General features: G+C 42.8%; 1 protein-coding gene across 1 annotated transcript in view; it reads left to right on the top strand.

Moving 5' to 3' along the window:
* Positions 1 to 26,081, top strand: part of SEC24D (SEC24 homolog D, COPII component) — a 377,092-nt gene that overhangs the window by 74,978 nt on the left and 276,033 nt on the right. Inside the window, exons 3-6 of the mRNA XM_086961445.1 lie at positions 718 to 946; positions 3,385 to 3,518; positions 6,714 to 6,992; positions 10,257 to 10,381. Of these exons, the coding sequence (XP_086817571.1) occupies positions 718 to 946; positions 3,385 to 3,518; positions 6,714 to 6,992; positions 10,257 to 10,381 (767 nt within the window). The remainder of the gene's footprint in view (positions 1 to 717; positions 947 to 3,384; positions 3,519 to 6,713; positions 6,993 to 10,256; positions 10,382 to 26,081) is intronic.

Consider the following 26,081-nt stretch of genomic DNA (forward strand, 5'->3'; position numbering starts at 1 on the left):
CTCTCCTAATATCTATATGATCCTTTACCACCCTGTTGCACTGAGGTAAGTGGTCCTATTGCTCGGAAGAAATAGCTTTGCGATACTAAGCATCTCAATATGGTACTGGTTCCTCTGAAAGGGCTCAAATTCGATGCTTTGAATAGTTATTTTCAAAGATGGCCTACAATCGTTGGATTGTAACTCATGCGAAAAACTGTAAGAGAAAGTAACTACATCATACTAAGTATTCTCTTTGAACACATCTTTGCCTACATGTATAACCCAGGCAAATTAAACTATAATCATGGCCTATAATGCTGGGAAAATAATCTATTATACTTATTCAGTTGTTTTTGTGATTTTCTTTGTTTTCTTTTTTATTCCGTTACCTGAATGTTTCTTTAATTGCCAAATTAATGAATTCCTTGCAGAACAATTACATTTGATTTTCAGTAATGGCCTACCAGACTTTGAATAGTACATTAACAAGAATTTTAGTGGTCCAAAGAACATAACAAATTTCATGTTGGATGGCATTATTTTCTTGTAATTATTTGCAGAAAAATCTCAGAATACATTTAAATATATAGACACCATTCTGTATCTACTTAGGTAAGTTAGTCATTGTGAAATAGTTATTAATTGCAAATGTAAATCTGTGTTTTATATGATTACGTCTAATTTGGTGTAGAATCTATTATCTTTTCATTCATCCTCAAACCTCTTTCATTTTAGCTGTTCAAAAATCTGCAGCACTCATGGGACCCCCACCTCCCGGTCCCATGGGACCCCCACCGCCTGGTCCAATGGGACCCCCACCTCCTGGCCCAATGGGATCCGTACCTCCTGGTAATGCGGGATTTCCACATCCTGGTTCCATAGGCTCTCCACCTCTTGCTAACACTCAGCTTTCGTATAATGGTCTACAAAATGGGCCCAGTATTTCAGCAAATCAACCACAAAGGTAATGTACCACATGTCTGTTTGGAGCTTGTTTTCTCATTCATTATAGTTATGAATAGGCTTCTGGTTGCTTTCCTTTGTTCCCCATCACCACCTTGGATTCAAAATCCACATTAAGACCACTTGAAAGAGACCTTTAAATCTGTTGTCTCTCTGCACCCATGTTGTGGGAAGTATTTTTCTTGAGTTTGACCCTGCGCATTTCTCTCTACCATTTCAAAGCTTTGGAGGATTATGGGCACGTGTATGTGCACCTACCAAAGGCAACTATAACGGTTTGAGTTTCTCTTATTTGTAGATTAATCCATTATCATGGATGGTATTTTATGTATTGAGAGGGAGAAAATTAACCTGTCTAGCCCTGGGGTTGAGAAAGCTCTTATGCCTTAGAGAGCACTTTTACTCCATGTAATAAGTGCTTTGAGCGTCATACTTAATAATCTTCTTTTGACAGTATCATGGAAGGCTGTCCATGCTCAAGTGATGTCATCCATAAAGATCAAAGTCCCCTCAATGGCATTATGGACTATTGTGGAGCGGCAGAAAAAATTGTGTCAGAAGCCTCAAAGTCACAATGCTTCAGACCTCATACAGAATGAAAAAACAGGAAGTGGAGGCATTGCTGGCTCCTTTGTAGTATCTGGCTGCGCCCCTCCACTTGGAGTGCACCTAGAAGCAGGGGTGCAAATAAATATGAGATACCTGGTCAGATCGCTTTATCTAAGTGCTGTGTCATGCCAAAAAGACCACTACACCAACATGTCCTCACAGTGATAATACTGGGTTAGAAAAATTCCCATCAGCCCACCGATATTGGCGGAGTGTCGTCATGTGGGATGTAAGCCATGAACCATAGTTTCTCCCAATGCACCTGATAATGATGCGGAGATAGGTTCTGGAAGGTGTTATTCTGAACCACAGTATTTCAGAGGTAGGACCAATGGAGTGCAGTGCTTGTGCAAAAAGAAACAAAGGTGATTATAAAATTGGCTCCTGAGACAAAAAATATGTTTATTCAGTATTGTCCAGGGTCAAGAGTAAAAACAACGCCTCATAGTCTAAAAAATGGCTATGTCATGGCGTAGTGCGTAGAGGTCGACATGTTTCAGCTGGGAGGACAACTAGTCCAAGCTTTCTTCAGGACCTTAAGATGTTATGCATCTGCACTATGTGAAACATAAAGTGTATTTAACATTTTGGATTAATCCTACCGGATCCCAAGTATTCCCTGGTAGTCATCCAACTGGTCGTGATTTTCCCAACAATCTGTGGGAGAACACCTCACCTCACCCGGCACCCACTCGGGAAGAAGGAGGCCCCGCTCTGTCCGTCGGTACCCCAATGGCCAGCGTCCAAGTGGGACTCGGACGCTGGCCATTGGGGTACCGACGGACAGAGCGGGGCCTCCTTCTTCCCGAGTGGGTGCCGGGTGAGGTGAGGTGTTCTCCCACAGATTGTTGGGAAAATCACGACCAGTTGGATGACTACCAGGGAATACTTGGGATCCGGTAGGATTAATCCAAAATGTTAAATACACTTTATGTTTCACATAGTGCAGATGCATAACATCTTAAGGTCCTGAAGAAAGCTTGGACTAGTTGTCCTCCCAGCTGAAACATGTCGACCTCTACGCACTACGCCATGACATAGCCATTTTTTAGACTATGAGGCGTTGTTTTTACTCTTGACCCTGGACAATACTGAATAAACATATTTTTTGTCTCAGGAGCCAATTTTATAATCACCTTTGTTTCTTTTTGCACAAGCACTGCACTCCATTGGTCCTACCTCTGAAATACTGTGGTTCAGAATAACACCTTCCAGAACCTATCTCCGCATCATTATCAGGTGCATTGGGAGAAACTATGGTTCATGGCTTACATCCCACATGACGACACTCCGCCAATATCGGTGGGCTGATGGGAATTTTTCTAACCCAGTATTATCACTGTGAGGACATGTTGGTGTAGTGGTCTTTTTGGCATGACACAGCACTTAGATAAAGCGATCTGACCAGGTATCTCTTGTTTGTTTCTTCAGGTGATAAAGGGGTTTGAGCTACCGTGGTCATTAAACTTTCCCCTCTTGACCCTCCCACCTTCTTTTTCTAGTGCAAATAAATATTGCAGAGCCACATTGATGAACACATCTCCTCCTGTAGAGTGGTCAGGTATGGCCCCAGCCTGGCGTGTAGCCTGAGAATCACTTTGAATTTTGTCAGCCTGATGTCAGCGAGGTATAAGTGTCCCCTGGGGTCTGCTGTTCAGTGCATCTCGTTGGAGGCAATACTTCATGTCTGTAGGTTGGACTCAAGTGAAGACTCAAGTGTTCCTGCTTAGAAACGTCTTTTCCACTTATCATCATAAAACACCAGTATGAATTGTAAGATAATCATTTTAGGGTCGTTTAAAACGTAATTACGAATGATTCTTTCTTTAGGTTTCCTGGACAAAATCATGTGAACAATTCCTCACCTTCCTACGCACCTTACAGCTCTCCTCCCTCATACTCCAGTGCTGCCTCGGCACAGCAAGTGACCTCCCAGCTCAGCAGCATGCAGATAAGCAATCACGGTAAGGCCTAACTCCTCTTATGTTGTGTCTTCTAATGTTAACATTTATAGTCCTTAGCAGTTTACAACTTTATTCTTTCAATATATCCTGAGGACGTCTGATCTTTTAAAAACACTTCAACCCCCCTTTCTCTCTTCACACAAAAAGTCACGATTGTTTGCAATTGAATTATAGAGAATTATAGCTACAAAATGGTAAGAAATGTATGTTAATTAGAATATTCCAAATCTGAATGTGAAGTTTATTGCCGCAACGTTACTAATAACCTATTTTTAGAAGTGCTTTCTGCTATAGTTTACCAATTTGTATCGCTATAATTAATAGTTGTCACTCTTTGTAATGAAACCCTGTTTATTAGCCTTGGAACAAAGTCAACTCCGGTCAGAATGTAGCTGTTAACATGTTACCTGCAGGTGTACCCAGGTGGCATCAGGAGGTACTTAGCTCACAGAGCCGTTTTACCAGCCTGGCTAGCAGTCTTATGGCAAAGCAGTGGCAAGCAACTCTTCAGTAATGCGCGATGGCCTGTTAATACTTTTTACCATACTTGTGGATATATACTGATCTTTATAGAGTGAAATCCTAGCTTGGGAGCACAGGGTCTCTGCATTTCAGTGTAGAGGACATACGTAAATTGTTGATAAAGTGGAATGCACTGATTGGAGACCATGTATGGTAATGGAGGATGGAAAAACAAGTTGAGGAATCGGGGTACAGCTGAGCTGGCAGAATCTCCACAAGTGACCCTGAGATAGAATCTTTTTTTTTATTAAACTGTTTGACCAAATACACATCAAGTGATACAAACAAATATTTCCATCTTCCTCAACGACATTCCATACAATCAAAATGATACACAGTTATTACAGTTGGTGAATCAAGGGGATTCTTGCGCTTCAGCATCTCTCCAGTGGTCCGGTGGAGCACAGATGCCCCCCCCCCGTGTTGGTTCCAAGCACCCCATACCCTACTCCGTTTCCCTGGGCATCCCCTGGTAATGTAGATTGACTTATCCCTAAACATACACCAGTCCAAGTCCTCCGCCCACTTCTCGATCTGGGGCGAGTGGCTAGCCCCCCACAGTTGGGCAATGTTGCACTTCGCTATCATAATCGCCAATGTTGCCCATTACTTTGTGCAGGCGTTTAGATCTTTCGGTTCCCAGACATTTAGGATGCACCTACGGGCCTCCGGCTGCAGGTCTACCCCTAGGACCGCCCTCATCGTGTGGTGAACCGCTCCCCAAAATGTTTGTATGCTTTGGCAGTGCCACAGTATATGGAGAAATGTCCCCAGTCCCCCACAGCCCCTCCTACAGTCTCCGCTTTCTGAACAACCCAACACCAGCCTCAGCCTCGTCTGAATTGCCACTACTCGCGGGTAGGAAATCGCCTACTACCAATCCTCATCAAGAAAGAATCTTAATATGCCATGGGGCACTGGTTGATCTTAGGATCAAGAGTCTGTGGCCACTGGACTCTTACCAGCCGATATACCAGGTGTTTGTGTGTGGATGAGGAGACAATGCGAGATGGAGAACATATTAATTGTGTGCAGAAGAGACTGTTGCTTTTTTGTGTTGTGTGCATCTGGCACATACACTGTTTTATATGTGGGTGTGGAAGGATTGCAAGGCAAAATAAATCATTTTCGATGATTGGCATTGTAAGTGTTTTAGTTCGAGTTAACTCACAAGTAGTAGAGGTACATAATGTTAGTTCCAAAGGTTCAAGAGTTTTGGCATGGATTTGAAGACCTGTTCTTTGCCCTTTAGCTTCACCTTCAACTTGGCAAGATATCAATGTGAAGCCTGTAATCTTTGATTTAATGCTGTTACTGATTTAGGCCTGTAATATTAGTCTGCCGAGAAAACCAGCTGTCATTTTTACCCTTAAAATGGGTAACGATACCAGGATTCTGTGTTTTGCCTCTCACATTTTATTTATTCATTTGGAACCTTCATCCTCACACACATTTTTGTAGGTGCTACCTGCCACAATGTGCCTGAGGAAGGAAAAAGGGTGTTTACAACACAACTTATAATTCAGATGTAAGTGAAACTTATGTTCACCCATATCGAAATTACAATTAAGTCTGTAAAGCGGGCCTGTGTCCTGAACAAGCTTGCTGATGGATGTTCTATCCCTTTAGTCCTGTTCCGTTAAAGAGGTTCCTTATTTTACTTCCGATCTTTCCTCCTCAGGTTTATTTCCATGATTTAAACTATTTCCTTGGCGTCCACATTCTCGCGCTCACTCCTGTCTGAGGGCCTCAAAAAATTCTCAACCTAACTGTATTATTTTCGTTTGTTTTGGAATATATTTCATTTGCCATCCTTCTGGCCATCCTTAATGTTGTATTAATGTGCCCTTTTATCCACTTTACCTAGAGTAGTGGTTCTATTGCACATTTTAGTGCCATTTAGGGAGTTACGTTTTCTAGCTACTATGCAGACATGTTTACATTCCTATTCAAATTCTTTTCTTTTGGTATATTCTCATTTGTACATAGTGTAGTTAGAATGTTGCTTTTTCGATTTGCTATGTTAACAAGTTTGTGTAGCCCTTATGTTTACCTTTTAAAGGGTTTCCTGATATGACGGTACAGGGAAGTGGCTTGCACTGTGACCAGGCGTCTAGTTTAAGATTTTTCTTATGTTTTCTGAATGTTAAACGGTTGGGTACTGCAGTTAAAGTGAGTATGAGGCTATCCCAAAGTGTGGCGAATGAGACACATAAAGGATCCTGCATGGCTAAGAAGCAATTATAGGTGAGAGTTTTGATGTCGATTGCAGGTGACAAGTGGGAATCTATTTTATAAACCTAATTTTCAGAAGTAAAATATAAAATATTTTTAACTTACATTATTGACAGAAGCATCTTCTAAATAATGTTTGTAAGGTGGGGCTTGATGATATCACTGTCTTTTTAAAACTAAATTTTACACCTATTCAACTGTGTCAAGCAAGACATTTCGTCTCTTGTGACTAAGAGAGACCGTTCTCATGGTTAGCAACAAGAGAGGGCCTCTGGCCTCGGCCTATTATGGTAAATGTGCTAATAATGGTTCATCATATCTGTTGATAAGCTGGCCCTCTTGACAACCGCAAACAAACAATATAACAATAACTGAGGTCTCCTGAAATTAAATAATATGTTGGTATTTTCATGGCTAATGATGGCACGTTTTGTACAGGTCCTGGAGTTCCACAGATGTCTTCTGGTCCACCTCTTCCAAGTTCTTACCAAGGCCCCCCATCAGTGCCGGGGTCCCACACGAACTTACCTCAGATGCCTCCACCACAGACGAATAGTGTGAATGGTTTGTGCGCGCCTCCTTCCTTACAACCAATGCACATGCAAGACGGACTCTCTGGACCTAATTCCCCTAATGCCAACTTTCAGCAGCAGCAGCAGCAGCAGCAGCAGCAGCTCCGTGGTCAACCCCCAGGCCTTGGTTACCCACCTCAGCAAGGTAAGGGAAGTAACTTTCTTTTCTTTATTGGAAATATTAAAACACATACAAAACAGAGCTTTGCTTCATGGGCGTTACAGAGGCCTGTGAGGACAGTTCAGAGGTTCAAGCCATGAATCTTGTAAACGCCAATCAAAGACGAATGAGAGGATTTCCAATGTAGGTATATAATTAAGACCGACAATTTGGAGTTTTTAGAAATTGTGTTTCTTTTTAGTGAAATATACATATACACCATGTTTTATTCCCACAATTGCATTTGAATGCAACCTCTTTTTTGTAGATTCAGAAGAGGATTGTTGCAGAACTACTGGCACATTGAACAATGGGCTGGACTGCTGAACACTACTTTACGTTTTTGGGGGGTTTGGTGCAGTAGTTTATGATCAGTAGCGGATTAGGCATGTATTGATTTCAAGGCTGAAAACCGAGCAGGGGACACCTTTGTAGAAATGAATCAAGAATGATTCTCTTTGATACATATATATTAAAACCTGCAGGTGCCCAACTTACTTTTTTGTAGAAGTCCACCATAGGTGCTGTATAGTGGGGAGCTTGCAAAATACAAAGATTAAGTCTCGATTTAGCCCATGCCTCTTTCTTCCACCGCCATACACTTGCCTGTTAATCTCACTTTTGCAGGTTTTATCCCTGCTTATTCACTTTGTCACAGTTTCCTCGACTTTCTCTTCCTTCATGTTTTTCACTTTTTTCCCTTTCTCTCTTGCTCTGGGTCAAAGTGTGGTAATGAAATTAGAATGCTATCCTCGTAAATAGGTGCCGGACCCCACCACTTGCAACCATCTACATCCCTGCACTGATCCACTTGTACCCAGAGCTTTTATTTTTTTTATGTGATTTCAGTATGGGTAATAAATGAAGCTATTGAAATTCCAAGTTTAAAAGTCCGGGGTCAAATGACTAATCTCTGCATTGGGAATCAACAAGACTCCGATAGATATGACGGGGAGGGGCACAAGGTGCCTTCCATAATGCAATATTTGTGCCTTTGTTTCAGTTCGCATTTAGCACATCCTAGTAGAGTTCTCAGTGAGAAGTTTTATGTAGATGTGTAGTCCCTTCAGAGACGGGCCCCTCATCATGTCTTACCTGGAGTAACACCTTTGAAATGCGAGGGTGAAACTATCTGCCATTCGGCCTTGGACAAATTATCCAAAGGTCTATTCATGCCCACTGCCCAGGTTCATGTTCCATCTGTGGAGGTACAGAAGGTGGGTTATGAGGTGAAGATTGGAGACTTGAATGACTGCGAGAGTCATTGGGAGAGAATATATATAATAAAACGAAAGAAGTGTTTGACCGACGCTTTAGCTATTTATTTCAGTAGACACATGGAAAACGTTTGCTTCCAACATTTCCAAGAGTTGTAAGTTTTTGTCAGTGGTAGCACAGATTTAGCCTTTAAAGTTCTGAGCATTACCGGACCCAGCAGAGTGTCAAGCACTGTGCAGACCTAGGTTTCAAAGGTCTGTTCAGAAATGTAAAGCCTTGGGCATTCCTACTGCCGTCCCTTCGGCTCACCTTTCGTTGTTCTTATTACTCGGCATACATCTAGCAACCTAGTCTGCCTTTTCGCGTGCCAACTTTATGCCTTTTAGTAGTCCAGGGTATAACTTTCCAAATATTTCTGTCTAGTGACTGATTCCGTTTTGCAGATAGGTGCAGCCATTACATTTTTACAGCAAATGGATCGATCCCTTCATTACAAAAAGTAAAATACCTGCGATGATGAGTTTTGCCATCCCACTTGACTTTCTGTGGTGAAATACTGCAGGATATATGTTATGATTACTTTATATTGCTTCACTATGTGTATGTATGGCCTTATGTCATGTTGCAGCAGGGTGAGGGTATGAACCCTGCAGAGCAGCCATATGGTGGCTAGCGGAGGCAGGCGAATGGACCATCACGTAACTGAGCAATAAAGATGTTACTTCAAAGACGTTATTGCCTCAAGGAATTGTCTTAAATATACTTACTAGGTGTTATGGGTAGGACAGCTCCTTCCTTCTGCGTGCCTGAGATAGAACTGTTGACTTGGTATCTGCTTTGTAAGTAGACACTGCCTTGCTGCAGAAAACTACGGCATATTCTGAGTCCATCCTCGCTCAGGCTCCGGGAAGAAGCTGAGTTTACTCAATCTGTTAAATACCAATAAGAACATAACAAAAAAAGCATCTTTTACATTTGAAATGCCATTTTTAGAAAATAGGACCCAGTTAAGATAGTCTCAGGCCATTCAGATGAGTGGGAGACAAAATGTATGTTTAAGATCGGGCAAAAGTATAATGGGACAAAACGATTGTTGCAGCGGTAACCTAAGAAGTAGAGCAAGAAATATAGGTAATTCTGGCAAACTGTCTTTTCATGTGTTCTCTGCACAATCCTGGTATTTTAATACATGAACAGTGCAGAGTATTATTTTCTCCTTTCCCAGATACAGGTCTAGACAAGGCCACATGCCTAATTTGAAGGGAGGAGCTCATACAATTTCCCATATCCAGCAAAAAAACTGTTTGATGGTACAGTTAGTGTTCACTATGTTTGTGAATGCTACAAAAAGGTTCCCCAATTAACGCTCACTAATTATACCACCAAAATATGAATCTTAAAATGCACTATGTGGAGAAGTGTGGCTCACTGGTTAGAGGAGGCAGACCCTGATGCAGAGGTCAGACCCGGGACCAGGGTTCAATTCCCGACGCGGCAGGGTCTTGAGCTCAAAATGTCCACGGACTCGATAATTCTCGCCTCGGTGCCTACTCGAATCATGGGTTCACACTCTGCAACTCTGGACAATAGCTTGCTTAATCTCCACTACGGCCCTACCGCGATGGGATGCCTGGTCTTCACCTTGGGGATGCCCAGTAGGGGTTATCTTGCAGGGAAAGCCAGGACGGGTTCCCAAAGCAAGCGCTAAGAGACCTGTCGGTGATTTGGCGCTATATAAATCGAAATTAACATAACATAACATAACTTTGATGCTACCTTTTACAACTGCATTGAATAAGTTCTGCTCTGTAAATGACGAAGCATCTGTAGGCGGTCTAGCTGTCTATAAATGCTTGAATTAAGACAAAACCTAAAAAGAAAGAGAACTACTCAACATTAAAATTGTGAATTGAGCTACTTATTTTGTTTAAAATAATGGTTGTGTGTATGTGCAGTCGTGCACACAGTCGAAGCTTTTCTTGCCATCAATGTCTTCGTGATATCATATTTTGACTATTGCACATTTTGCAGCAACCAACTATGGCTCTCAGATGGCAGGACCACAGCTCTCTTACCCAGATGCCTTTTCAGGAAATCAGTCGCAACTTGCTGGTCCACCACAGAGGAAACTTGATCCAGACTCCGTTCCAAGCCCTGTAAGTAATTTGCAAATCTAAGGAATGGTAAATTTGACTTACCGTTGCTCCTCAAAATGAAATGTAGGCTATGTTTACTTCAAGTTAAAACATTAAGGGGTTTGACATAGTGGGAGCATCACTGTATATTGGCGAAGCTTTTGCTCCACAATCTCATGGTTCCCCTGCTGTATTTAGAGTGATGGGAAGCATTGTATTTACACAGGTGAGCCTCAGCTGGCGCCTTGCAAACCAGGGCCATTTTTTTTTCTGTAAACAAACTCTTGCTTTTAAAGTTTGATTTCTGAAGACTAAAACGTTGATTAGCGGGCACATGCAGCATGGCACTTGTTCACAAAGTCTTATCTGGGGCCACAGCAGCAGCTCCACGGAAGGCAGAACCAGCATATGAAGCATGTGAAGAAATCTAGAACTATGTACTACAACCGGTGTCACAGATGGAAAGTTACTATTCAGGTTGCTCGACACAGATATTCGGAGTGCTTTTTAGCAAGGCTGTTTTAACTTCTGTTTTTGATGTATCTGTTATTTCAGTATTTGGAGTTACTACCTTTTCCTCTGAAGGCCTAAGTTGTATTGTAGTCTGCTTTTGCCTTCTCTAGCCCCTTGGTGATGCTACAGCTAATTTAATGAAAACCGTGACTAAGTCTATGAACTTTTTACAAGTAGAGCTTTATACCTGTGAGCTGTCTGGGCCTCTCCCCAGCCTCAGGAAATTTTGTGTCATTTCCAAACTCATCCACTCTTAGGGTCTCACCTTGACTCACTGTAGGTAAGTAAGTAAAAATGTTATTGAATGTAGTTAATTAAAACCTTTACAATATTGATGACATGAAAAAGAAAAAACACGTGATTTAAAACTGTAATGAGCAAGGGAACAAATCATTAAAAAAAAGAAGAAAACTTTCTGTAATGTCTGTGTGCATGATGTACTTGCGGATGTAACTGATTAATTGCACATTCACACAGTCAAATTCAGACCTTTAGAATCCTTGTTCTGAGAGTTCACTATTAACTGAAGTGCCTTTTGACAAAATTTAGCGGCCCTGCAGGCTATCTGTAGTTGGTAACTGTTCAGAGCTAGCATAACAGCCGGGCGGCATGATCTAATTTTGGAAAGTCGGAATACGTGAAGTAAATAATAACGTCTCAAGTTTGTCAAAGCCGGACAAATGCACAGTATGTGCATCATAGTTTCTTCCATTTGCCCACATAGTCTGCAAACAGGTGTCGTCCATGTTTGTTTCCACGCCGGTGTCTGATCTTTTAATATGGAGGTTCCCAGCCGTAATTTTAGGAGTATTTTTTGGGCTGCTGGGGATATATGATTAACTAAATATGGTTGCGGCTCCAATTCCCCTTGACTCACTGTGTTTCCTAATTACCACACTGGTTAACTTTGTGTACCTTACATGCTGCACTGCAGCTGAGGCTTTGTTCCCAAAGGGGAGGACTTGCTATGCCATCTATATACCTATGCACACTAAGCATACAGTAGACTATGGATTTGCAGTACTGTCTTCTTACATGGGAACTCTTGGGCCTGCTCCTTTTTTTGCCCAGATATATTATCTTCTTTCTGGTGATCAGTGATATCGTTATCTGAATCACATTCTATGGTGTATTATAGGGATTTCTTGTTCAGTGTCACTACTGTAGAATTGACAGGATCTGACCCGAGTTTCAGAACTTCCTGCTGCACCCTCAAACCTGTCCAGAATCAGGGTCTGTTACAATGACATATGGATTTACTGCCCCCTATGTGTAACTGTGGATTGATAGGGGCTTATCTGCAGACTCCATATTCTCTAAACAATCACTGAACTGAGAAACCTAGTTGGGTTACCGCCCAGTACACCTATGATTCCTCTTAGGCTTGATCTGGGCATGGTCCCATTAGAAGAGATTACTAGTGCTAGACCAATCATGTTCTGGAAGAGGCTGTGGTCAGTTCCTGAACTGGCCGCATAGAGAGCAGAGTTCTCTGAGATTCTGTCCCTTCTTACACACAAAAAAATCCCTTGGCTACAGCACATCCGTGCGGTCAGTCCCGAGCTAGGTCTACCAGATCTGTGGGAAAACTCCGAGACCTATTGCCCAGGGATATCAAAGAAGGAACTTCTCTCCCAAGCAGAGTGCTCAGATGCTAGCGAGCTCTACATCATTGGGTAGGTTAACTTCTGAATTCCTCCAAGTTGAACTTGAATCCAAATTTGAGGAATTCATGAACACAATTTAACCCCCATTTGCTCGAAAATGATATCTTCAGTTAAGGCAAGGTACTCTCCCTATTGGATCTTTTACATCTAAGTGGGCAATAACTAACATTGAAGCTTGCCCTGCATGTAACTATAAAAAAGAGAATGTAACCCATGTACTGTTTTTTTGCCCTGCCTATTCTGCCATTAGAAAATGTTGGCTGATCCCTATTTGCAGGAACCTGGGATTTTTGCACTTTACACAGGCTTTTAGGATATTAACCTAGGATACCCATCCCCCCCACTGTGTTTGCGGTTTCACGTTATCTTTTAAGCATGTGGCGCAGGAGACAAACTTTTTTAAATTAAATCAATTGATGTATTTATTGCTTTTATCGCTGTATCCTGATAACTTCCAGTTTAATGCTGTTTTTACACTTTATGTATATGTATTATTTTATTGATCGTGCTGATGTATTGTATGTGCACTTTTATGGTCAATTGACCAAAATAAAGTTATCAATGAAGGAATGAAAGCTGATTCCACCCATATTTTATTTTGACGGGCTGCAGGGAAACAATCAGGGAAAAAAGAGAACATGATAAAGGGTGATGTGGGGCATGTGAGAGGGGAGAAGGAATGTCATATGTCACTAATCCTGCACCGATTTCAAAACACTACAGGGAAATGTGAAGGCCCTTGATGATATTGACTGTGGATGTGCATCATTCTGGGCCATTTCTGATGGCATTATAAATGTAGTTATCATTTACAAATGTAGATGGAAATGCTTTTCTCACATTTTAGTAGTTTCTATGATGTTTTGCTCTGAAGCATTTTGGATTGGAAAAACTTGGGCTAGTGCAACAGTTTTGAGCACAACAGCCATGTTTGACGGATCTGATTACCTTCCGATTCTTTGTTCCTCAAACTAGGGTTTTGTAACAATTATGTCACAGCCAAAAGATTTCTTTTTAATAAAGTTTCAAACCATAAACATCAAAGAAACACGTATTTAACCAGTTGATCTTTGTATGGGCACATCCGCTTGTACTATCATGAATAGGAACATGTATGCTCAAACTCATGTGTTAACTCTTCTGACATCCGGTTTGTAGAACAAAAATAATCAGTCTTGGTTAACTACCTACTGAAAAACAGACCGTGACCAGGTTTTCTGTCTCTTAGTGAGTGGTATGTTTTTCTCAACAATAACAAGCCAGCCTCATGCCCAGCATCCTAAACCTGCCCACCATCCCTCCCTCCCTACCTGTCTAACCCCTATGAATGTTAACAATAATAGATAGGAATAAATATTGCATGTCTCTCCCTTTGCCCCAGTCACACTTCTAGTAGAGGTAGACCAGTTCTCGTGTCACCAATCTCCAGTGATCAAAAAGAAAGGTGACTGATTAACCAATATGTCTACTAAATATGTCTAATAAGTAGTCCTTTGGACTATTGGTCCTTAGTGAGAAACATCTTTCTATAGCTCACTGTCAGGTGTTTAATATCGAGGTTTGATGATAAAGTGTAAGTCTTAAGGAGATTGCTCTAAATTTTGTCCAAGATAGGTTTGTCAGTATCCAGCTCATATATTACTTGTTCATAAGGTGCCATTAAATGAATGAAGAGCCATTTATATAGCGCACAGATGCTTCGGAAAGAAGCATCCCGGCGCTCACATACGTAAGCGAGGGGACCACCAGCTTGCAATGAACGAAGAGTCACTTATGCTGCAAGGTTTGTCAAAATAGGTAGTCGGTCTTCCAGTTCATATATTACTTGTTCTTAGGATGCCATTAAAAACATTTCCCTAAGCCAGCCCACAACAGTTGGAATAGTGTCCATTTTCCAAAGGCTCAAGATTCGCAGCTTGGCAACCTCTAGAGCTGTGGCAAACCAACAGCCAGACTTTAGAGCTACTTCCAGGTATGGTGACATATGAACCAGCACGGGTGATTCTACCAAGTTTCCCATAATCTCTGACGGTGATGTCATCTCTTTCCAACCATTGTTCCAAACATTCTTCAGTATATAGCACTCCCACACTATGTGGACGAAATCACTGTCTGTTTGATGACATCTTAGTTAGACCCCCAAGGGAGGCGAGAGCGAGTATTCTATGGAGGAAGGATATGTTATCCCTGTCCAAATGAATAATGCAAACTAATCCGTCAGCAGGAGTGAGGTGTCAACTATGTGTACGTGCAGAGTGAAACCCTTGACAACTGTAGGATTATAGGGTCCGCCTCCCTCCTCCTCCCATGTTGCCCACAGTAGATCCCGATTAGGGAATTAAGAGTTAACACCTCTCCAGTAGACCGTGCTAGTAAGCCTGTCTTTACATGCATTTATGGTATATGTTTGTTTGTCCCCCATCTAACTACAAGGTAGACAGGAGACGAAACTATGGGGCACATTTTTGTCCTGATGAATGCCCAGGACCCCTAGTGGCCATTTTTCACGGGCTGAAACATGACTACAGTAGAATAGGGTAAGAGGGTTATTATTCCCCCTATGTTTATCCACGTATTTCGTTTTTAACCATACCAGAGCAACAACTAATAAAGGGGATACCTGGGTTACTCAAGGTATTTTTAGTCTGAGGCCCCAGCTGCTACCAAGTATCAAAAGTGCTCCCTGGGACATGGTTTTTAGGAACCAGGATGAGAACCGATGATGAAGCACACCACTACTAGAGTGGGTGAAGGTCTAATGAAAGATTTAATTCTGTTTCCAGTGCAGACGCCATAAACTCTGAATGTCTGATAGCTCAGACAAATTCACTGGGTGAGGATACCCATTTGTGTATATTACTGTTTGATGACATCTGCCGCAGTTTGAGTTGTGGAAAATCTCTGCCTGTACCAACCATTGTGGGGACCAGTGTTTTCACTGCCAGATTTTGTAATACCCTAGCTTTAGCCATGCCTCCCTTGGGTATTTGTTATGATGCAATAAAAGTTCCGACCAGCCCTTCAGAAGTATAATCTATTTGTAGCTAATTAGTCCACCATTTTTTGGAGTTGAGTTTGTACTGGGTGCGAAAAAGCTCCCCAGGCATCCTGCAATAGGGATTTTGGAAGGGTGACCGATTGGACTCTCAGAATTGCAGCTAGGGAATACCAGTGCGTTAGTTGATGGTCTCTCCAGAACTGGTTGTCGAGACTGTGAATAAGGTATAGGCTTCTGCAAATGACATTAGTTAAATGCAAACCAATAAAATTCCACATGGGATATTCGAAAGCCTCCATATTATGGCTTGCGTGTAGCTTGTTAAGGTTTAACCTAGGGTTCTTTCACCCTAGACAAACAATTTATTAATTTGGGAGAGATCCGTCAGTATTGCTTTTGGTTTCCTAAGGGGAGCATTGCACACATATAGTTGAACCTGGGTGCGATGCTCATTTTTAAATCGAAGTCTACCAGACAGTGCAGCTGTCTGGTTTGCTAAAGACATCTTGATTTGCTGGCTTTATTTGTTTTAACACCTTAGCTGCGTGTAAACATTTCTCCCCAGTGCTGCGCTGTCCATTAGAACTAGTGCTGAATGGACGTTCAATGGTCGTGCGCAGCACTGGGGAGGTAGCGCTGCTGACGACCATTGGCCGTCAGCAGCACTTAAGGGGTTAAGCTGTCCAGGTTCAGTCCGTCCTTCCTAAGGAGCAAAGCCTTTTCATACTACCTCTCCTTGTATTCTTAGACAAGTGATCCTTCCTGTAACGAGGTTCTGAAACTGGGATGGTGCAGTGAGCTAAAAAACGGTGTTGGATCTAGCCCTGATCTCTTGACTGGGTGAGAGCTTTCTGCTTAATTCAGAGACTCTGTCCCTCACCACCCCTTGTTGTAAATATTTTTGTCCACCCTAAGCGTGGAAGGGTATTCTCAGATGTGAGACCCTTGCTCATTGCACCATCAGGATTCAAGCAAACCGGGCCGAAGACGGCTGTAATGCCAGAAACCGGTCCCCGGGAGCTTGTTTCCTTCCCAGTGTAAGAATTGGCTATTGTAGTTTGGTTTGCCCTGTTCCCATCATGCACTGGGACAGGAACAGACTAATTTGCATACAGCCAGGTTCTGAAACTGGGATGGTGCAGTGAGCTAAAAAACGGTGTTGGATCTAGCCCTGATCTCTTGACTGGGTGAGAGCTTTCTGCTTAATTCAGAGACTCTGTCCCTCACCACCCCTTGTTGTAAATATTTTTGTCCACCCTAAGCGTGGAAGGGTATTCTCAGATGTGAGACCCTTGCTCATTGCACCATCAGGATTCAAGCAAACCGGGCCGAAGACGGCTGTAATGCCAGAAACCGGTCCCCGGGAGCTTGTTTCCTTCCCAGTGTAAGAATTGGCTATTGTAGTTTGGTTTGCCCTGTTCCCATCATGCACTGGGACAGGAACAGACTAATTTGCATACAGCCAGGTTCTGAAACTGGGATGGTGCAGTGAGCTAAAAAACGGTGTTGGATCTAGCCCTGATCTCTTGACTGGGTGAGAGCTTTCTGCTTAATTCAGAGACTCTGTCCCTCACCACCCCTTGTTGTAAATATTTTTGTCCACCCTAAGCGTGGAAGGGTATTCTCAGATGTGAGACCCTTGCTCATTGCACCATCAGGATTCAAGCAAACTGGGCCGAAGACGGCTGTAATGCCAGAAACCGGTCCCCGGGAGCTTGTTTCCTTCCCAGTGTAAGAATTGGCTATTGTAGTTTGGTTTGCCCTGTTCCCATCATGCACTGGGACAGGAACAGACTAATTTGCATACAGCCAGGTTCTGAAACTGGGATGGTGCAGTGAGCTAAAAAACGGTGTTGGATCTAGCCCTGATCTCTTGACTGGGTGAGAGCTTTCTGCTTAATTCAGAGACTCTGTCCCTCACCACCCCTTGTTGTAAATACCTTCCTGTAACAAGGGCCTGTAAATCTTTTTGCTATCTTGTCACATTTGCTGTACATTCAAAGACAAACATCAAATGCCAGGCTCTGACTTCCGAGGGAGCTTGGCGTTTACTTTTCTTTCTCTTATCTCAAAGTGAGAGGATTCCTGTGACAATCTTGTTGCATACTGAGGGTAAGGGAAATGTTTTTATTCCTAGCACACAATAACATTTAAATGAACTGTAAAAGTATTTCAGAATATATCAGAATTAGCAAAGCACAAATGAAGCGCATATTTACAAGCTTCCTTGATAAAGCCAGCCAATTGCTAGAACTTAAAGCTGACCTCCCAGACCTTACAATTCTTGGAGATTTTAACTTCCACCTAGAGAATCCCCTTGATGCTGACTTGACCCATCTTCTTGATCTTATGGCTAGTGCTAACGTGACACAATTAGTTGAGGGATCTCATCGTAGGGAAGGCCACCTACTGGATTTTTTTTTCTGACAACCCCCATTTAAAAAACAGTATCTTTGCTTTCTCCCAACTAGTCTGACTACCATGCAATAATGTTTCAACTTAGTGTGGAAGCGAAAGATCTAGTGAACAACATTCCCAAAACAGCGAGAGACAACGTCCTTGGCATAGGCTCGATACTGAAATACCTGCCACGTACTTAAATGACATCTTTTTTTAAAAACTTCTATTTATCATTTTGTTACAAAGGTAACAACATGGGTAAGTGTGTTCACAGTCATCATCATCATTTAAAAAAGAAGCAAGTACGGACAGATAGATGCATGTTATGGATACAAACATCGGAAAGGCCCAGTTTAGCATCAAGGTAACAGTTCTCAAGATTCGGCTCATACTGTCATGGATCTGCATCTCCTCATCTCTATATGTCGATCGTCTCCGCAGATAACTCAGTACACACGAGCCATAAATATGTCAAGAAATGCGTACAGTGAGAGCCGGTTATCAAACATTGCTGAAGTTAGATTGCAAACAAGAACCAAGCTACCCAACCCCTGTGGGAACTATGCCTTGCTCCAGCTGTGAAGCGGAGTCTCGCTGTCTGGATGCGAGGTATGCTCTGAAAGGACCCCAGATGTCTCTGGGACGGGATGAAGAGGGCACTGTGGTAGAATATACCTCACTTTTAGTAATGCATGAAGCCAAGCTTCCCATCCAACTCTGTACTGTGGGAACTGTGTTGTGGCTCCAGTAGATAGCCACCTCTCTCTTGGCCAACAAGAAACTTAGAGCCACAAACTTCCAAATTGTTTTGGGAAAGTTCGCCGCATAGCCCAGCAGCGCAATTTCAGCTATAGGATCAAGGGATAAATTAGTCATGTCGCCAATTGTCTTGTGTACCGCCTCCCAGTACGGTTGCAAGTGTGGACAGGTCCATGCAAGGTGTGCGAAGTCGGCCTGGGGGGATGCACATTTGCGGCAGGTGTAGGGTCTGGACCAGTCAAGCCTGTGGACTCTGGCAGGTGTGATGTATATTCTGCGCAAAAACTTAAAGTGTAGCAGCTTGTGTCAGCTGTTGAGAGAGACCTATTTATTGACTGTGCAGCATGTAGCCCATTGGTCGTCCGAAAATCGGGTGTCCCAGGTCACCCTCCCAGTCCCTGCGGATCTTGTCATCGTTGACAGGGATGATCCCTGGGCATACTTTGTACAGTTTAGAGATAAGGTGAACTCCCAGTTCACTCTCAATAACCAGCGACAGAGCAGCAAATGAGTCTGGCTCAAGGGGAAAACCGGGCAATGTGGCGCACATAGCCGAGTGAATCCGACCCAGCACAAAACATGAATGTGACGTTAGGCAAGCGAGTGTCATCTCTCACTGTAAAGGCGTGGCCATCCGGAAACATGTCCCCTATTTTTGAGATGTCAAATTTGGTCAAGGTGTGCTGTACTAGTCGTTCACCCGTCATTGGTAGCCAGAGGGCTGTTGAGTACAGGGTGGTCGTGTTGGTGACCTGCCTAAGCTTCTCCCAGGCCCAATTGGTCATGGAAACTGTCTGAATGTCGTTTGGGTCTCTGGGTAAGCCCTTAGGCAGGATTATGGATCATCGCTCGGGAAGAACGAGGTCAGACTCTAGGCGAAGGAATGGGATCCTGGCGCCCGGGTGAATCCAAGCATGTGCTTAGCTACATTGAGCTATTAAATAATACAAGTGTAGATCCGGCACCCTGTATCCGCCTCTATCGTAAGGAAGAGTGAGCACCTGCCAGCGAACTCGGCCCATTTGCCACCCCATTCCAATCTAATCAGATTCGATCTGAGTGTCAAGAAAAAACTGTTTGGAATGGGTGTAGGAATGTTGTTGAAAAGGTATAAAAAATTTGGGGAGGACGGTCATCTTGATGATGGCCACCCTTCCTGCAATGGACAGTGGTAACCTCAGCCATCTGTCAATTTGTGTCTCGAGAGTGATGATTGCTTCTCCATAATTGAGGCGAACAATCTGATTGCTTAAATGAAATCCTTAACAAGATGTTCAGTACTGACTACTTTCCAACTGAATGGAAACGACGTCTATTCTCCAACTAATTAAAAAGCCTAATATGGACCCTAAAGACTCTAACAACTACCGGCCAATTGCCCGGCTTCCATTCCCAGCAAAGATTATTAAAAAGGGAGTTAATTTAGAATGAACCTTTCATCAATGACAATAGCCTACTAAATGAAACCCAATATGGCTTTAGAAGCCATCACAGTACTGAACTAGCATTCATCACAGCCTCCGAGGAAATCAGGCAAACCCTTGATGCCGGAGGAAATGCTGCACTGATTTTTCTATATCTTTCGGTGGCATACAATATGGTCAACCATTCACTACTCATGGACCGCCTCACATCTTTAGGTATCAGAGGCAATGTGCTCTCCCTCCTAAAATCCTTTCTCCCAGGACGAGAGCAGGTGGTTTCAGTTAACCCCCTTTTTCTCCGCCTTGTTGAGCACCACAGGGCTCCGCTCTGAGCCCCATCTTGTTTCATCTTTATGTGACTCCACTGATGACTTTGATTAAATCATATGGCTTTAAGCTTTTGTCCTATGCAGATGACATCCAAAATGTGGTGTCGGTGGCTAGCAACCCAGAGTTTACTTGCACAAGATTTTATGACTGTATCCTGCACATAGGGAGCTGGAGGAGTAAAAACTGCTTAAAACTAAATTCCTCTAAAACGGAATTCATGATGTTTGGTAGGAATTCTTCCTTTTGGTTTTCGAGATGGTGCCCCCAGGAACTTTGCACCCTCCCAACCCTAGTGGCAAAGGTTAAAAACATTGGGGGTTTTGTTGACAACAAATTGTTGTTTGAGGTTCAGATTAATCGTATCACTTCTGCCTCTTTCTTTATGCTGAAACATCTTAGGAAAGTTCTCCCTTTCATTTTTCTTCCGGACAACCAACACCACCCATGACATTGGGGTTTACACCAAACAAAAAACCCAAGGGCCGACAACCATGCATGACTCCGAATAAGTCTGTTAGTTTACTAGTACTTGCCAAATGGATGCTGGGCTCATTTTTAGGCCTTAGGGGAGTCTAAACTGCTCCACTAGCCCGTGGGGCTATCCATAGTGTTGAATTTCACCCTCTGGTGGTGCCCTTGATCTGTTCCTCCTGTGTCATAATAAAACTATTGGTAGCAATTACCACATAGTGTAATACACTCGACAAAGGTCATCATTTGTGTTGACATTTTAGGACATTAGTGTTCCATGTGGCTTTTGCGCTTTACTTGCTGTTGCTTTTCCTTCTCTCAGATTTATAGGTTTTGGCATCTGTTTACCACGTTCCCACTGTTCGTACTAGAAGACTGTGTGTAGCTCATGGTGATTAGCTGTAATTCTAAATGTTGCATCTTGTGGGGTTACAGCCTGGGATTTGTATTGGCTTGCTGCATTGCCATTCGCCCCTCTTGATGCTCACTGCTAGGGTTCTAAGACTGACAAAGAGCAGCAGCCTTTTTATGAGAAAAGGCTGTTAGGAGTTACCTACTGGACCTTTGTTGTAATTATTTATCTGAATTCTGGTAGGTCTGCTTGGGTTGTCTTTATTTGTAGACACAGGATTGCTTGCGGAAATGAGTAAGGGTGGCTAACGTGTGAGTTTTATAAGAAATGAGGGCACCCAGAATTATTCACGACCCTTCATGCTGTCCTGAGACAGGCGATCAAAAAAAGACAGTTGTATGAACACTGGGTCCAAAACAACCTGTGTATCGAACAACATCAACATATACAAACAGCGGCATCAATTAGATGGATCTAGTGACGTCCTTCTATAGACTCCACTGCCAGCTACTGCCCGGTGCTGATTGTTCATAGGAGACATGAACATTCGAACTGATCGGTCGAATAATTTTCTTATGTGAAAGCCCTCTTCATATTGTGTTAAAGCACATTATGGCTGATTTGGTTGTAAGGACAGCAAAATACTCTTGTAAGAACAATGGTCCTTGTAATTGGGGATATGTGTGCCCTGTGGCTTTTAGAAGGATCAAGTGCACATCGGTTAATGAATATGGAAATCACCATAGTTCAAAGTTCTAGGATTGCTTCTTAGCTCTTACAGAGGGGGCTGGCCTGGCCGTTTGAGCCATACTGCCCATTTTTGGTGTGGATGGTCTGATTAGATAAGGCTCATTCTATTTTGTAGGTTCACAGACAATCTAAAAAAGATGGAATATTTCACTTGAGGGCAAAAAGTAATCACTGTATTTTATTTGTTTATTTCAACTGTCTCTTGTCTTAATTCCCAGGTAAGTTGCTATGTTTTTGAAGACCCACATTATTAGTAAAAAACAGTATCTTTCTTTGGAGTGATCTTCACAAATCTATACAAAGGGACAGTCAATATCTCTCATTTGACCATGGTTTGTAAATCCATATCTTGATAATGTGCAGATCAGGGCATCTTTCCAGCCTGCACATGGGTTCAATCACTCTCTGTTTGACTTTTTAAACAAATCATCCTAAGGTCTGCTGCCTGTTGACTCAAAGGTTCAATTTCATTGTGATCATTTCAGACAAGGAAACAGCCAACTCCGTGACCTAGCCATTATGTTATCTTGACAACTCATTATTCAGTTGAAAAAAGACGTGATCATCTCAGCCAAGGCTTTGTGGAAGAAAACAACACTAGGAAGTATTTTTTTTTTGCCATCCAAGCTCTTGGGTGTATCATCACAACGCCTCCTGTTACCCAAGTACGATTCAGTAAAATAATGCTGCAATCATTCTGGCAAACATTTACTTGGAATGTCCCTCAACCTTACTTTGTCATTAGAATTTAACCCTTACATATTTCTTCCAAGAAAGGTTGTACTCTTCTCCTACCCTATCCTTGTTTTTTTAAATTTCATTTCAATATTAACTGATAGTGTATTTATTCTAAATCTTCATTGTACATAGCTGAAAAACAGTTGACTATCTAAAGCGAGGAGGAGATCTGTAAGATTATAATTTGATTGTATGTAGACATAACGTTTCCCCTACGGAGAGGTGTGACTCTGGGTGGTTCAGGTAGATCAGTTCTTCACAGGATGCAGCTTGCATTAACCCTTACCACAAGCTTGAAAAATTAGCTTTCGCTGAAGATTCGTATGCGCCTTGACCAGAAAATATCAGTGGTTGTAGCTTTCCAAAGCAATACCTTTTTCCATGGAGCTTTCTAATTCAGCTACGCAGGCATCTTCCTAGGAATTCTGTAAACCTAACTGTGGGAAGTATTGTCTCAAAGCTCAAGCTCTATGCTGGCGAGCTGTTCTTTGCTGGATGATGTTAATTGCACTTTTAATCTAGCTGCAAATCTCTTCATTATTTGCAGCTTCCAAGCTCAGTTCTTTCTTGGCTTCAGCAATGATTTACTGAAATTCAGTTCTTAGTTTTTAAGATGAAGATGAGCTGTTTTAGTAAATGAATTGGTGCGGAGTGAGGATAATGGTTTCTGGAATTAGTATGTGTGTGCTGTTTGTTGACATTCGAATTCATCTACCACCCTTGCCCTGTATGAAAAGTTGTAAAGGAATTTCAGAACGTAACTAAGTACCAGAAAGTCCCTGATGCACAAAGGTCTAGTGGTCTCTGCCAGGAATCATTGGTAGTTTCCCACAAGGATTTCATCAAAGAAAATGTGAATAGCCAAAACAACAATACAGTTCAAAAATAAAGAATGTAAAAAGTAAAGAAAGTAAAAGTCCAAACCAAGTGAACAGAAAGGACAAATACTACTACTAATAATAATAATAATAACAACAATATAATTGTTCAAACATCCCTGACTCTTTTATTATTAATAACATTGTGTTCGAGGCATATGGGCTGCAGATGGTACATTATGAATAGATCGCCATCTGGTGTTGGGCTCGGATGATTGCACTTTGTTTTTCTCTTGGAGAGTCTTTTGTAGCTTGGTGACTCCTCCCTTGGTTGGTAGTGCGCATGGGCATCGGCTCCATCCTTAGATTGTTTTTTTTCCGCCATCGGGTTCGGATGAGGATCGAGACGCTCCAGATCGACTTCGAAAAGAAGTGAATTATCGGCGCGTATTCCCTTTAGAGTTCGACGGTATTGTTATCGAACACGATTGTATTCCATGCCGGCACGTTTCGACTCCAACATCGAAGAAAAAACTTTGATCTACGTCGACGAACAGGAGGCCCTTCTCGACGTAGTCAAGCCCGGAGTCCATGGAAAGGACTCCATTCAAGAAATGTCCAACGTGTGGTGCTAAGTTCCCACACAAGGACCTACACGAGGTGTGCAACCTCTGCCTATCGCCTGAACACGAATCCAGGGACTGCGAAGCCTGCGCAGCATTCTCCTCCAAGTCGACGATTAGAAATCGCCGAGCTCGAAGACACGAGGTTTCCAGAATGCAGTCGGAGGCGATCCCGGAACTGTTCGAAGACCAGCACCTCGAGGAAGAAGAGGATCATGAGGATCAGTCGGGGTCGGAAGGGGACGAGTCGGATGTCGAAGAACTCGACGTGCAACAAACCGTGAGTGACGACGTCCCCTTACCAAAAAACCGACCCCGTGTGGTAACGACCCCGCCTTCGAGCCCGGTCAAACCGCAGAAAAGAGTTTCCAACGCCCCGCCTTCGGGCCCGGCAACGAAACCGAAACTGAAACCGAAACTCTCGGCCTCCCACCATGTCGGATCCGAGAAGAGGTCGACATCGACTTCGACGCCGAAGCTCCATGCAAAGGAAAGCTCGGCATCGAAACATTCCATGTCGAAACAGAAACATGATTCGACGTCGAAGACTCACTCGACACCGAAAAAATCGGAATCGAGCAAACACTCTGTGCCGAAAACACCGACCATGGACGATCGAAAACAAAGACACCTTTCGGAACCGAAGGCTTCGGTACCGACACAGGAGCAGCAGACAGATCCCAAACAAAAGATTTTGTTTATCGATCCACAAACTGGCAAAGTAGTGACGAAGAAGAGGGAGAATGAACAGATAGAAGACAAACCTCTTCCTTCAAAAAAGAGAACAATGGGGACAAATACAACTCCTCCTACTTCTCCTCGACCTAAAGTCACACCCTCTTCTCCTATTCCTCACACTATGCCAAATATTCCTGCACCTTCTACACCAAGACCATCTACACCTCAGTCTGATGTAGACAGTGATACAGGGGAGGGGGAACCTCAACGGGATGATGACACTATCCCAGATGAGGATGACCCATGGGAAAATTATAACGCAGAGTCAGATGATGACAACGACCCACAGTTATATCCCTCAAAGCCTTCACCACCTGATGATAACACAGGGTTTGTACAGCTCATTAATAGGGCAGCAAAGTATCATAAGGTAGAACTACATGCAGAACCTCAAATAGAGGACTTCCTATTAGAGACACTACGTACTGCACAGAGAACATCAGGTACTCTACCTATGCTGAAGGGTCTTCTCAGTCACACAGAAGAAATATTCAAAGACCCAGTGAGGGCTAGGGTGTTAAACCCAAGAATTGATAAGAAATATAAGGCGGCTCCAAAGGATCCAATATTTATCAAAGGACAGGTACCTCTGGACTCGCTTGTAGTCTCCAATGCTCGCAAAAGGGCAAACTCATTATCTACAGGAGAGGCCCCTCCACCGGATAAAGAGTCAAAATTAATAGATGCATCAGGCAAGAGAGTAGCATCACAAGCGGCAAATAGCTGGCGTATAGCCAATACACAGGCGCTACTTGCACGTTATGACAGGGCACATTATGATGAATTAGAAAAACTCATCACACATCTCCCCAAGGAACATCAGAAGAGGGCAGATCAGCTAATACAGGAAGGAAAGATAATAACTAACACTTCCATTAAGTGCGCCTTAGACGCAGCAGACACTGCAGCAAGATCCATCAACACCAGTGTCATGTTAAGGAGACATGCATGGCTTAGAGTCTCAGGGTTCAAACAGGAGGTACAAACATCCTTATTGAACCAACCCTTTGATCAGAAAACACTTTTTGGCTCAAGCACAGATGAGACCTTAGAAAAGATGAAGAAAGATACAGAAACGGCTAAGTCAATGGGAGCATTGCAACAGCCAACACAAAGAGGTTCCTTTCGTAGATCCACCTA

The sequence above is a fragment of the Lissotriton vulgaris genome, chromosome 3_1, assembly GCF_964263255.1.
Source record: "Lissotriton vulgaris chromosome 3_1, aLisVul1.2, whole genome shotgun sequence".
Taxonomy (NCBI): Eukaryota; Metazoa; Chordata; class Amphibia; order Caudata; family Salamandridae; genus Lissotriton; species Lissotriton vulgaris.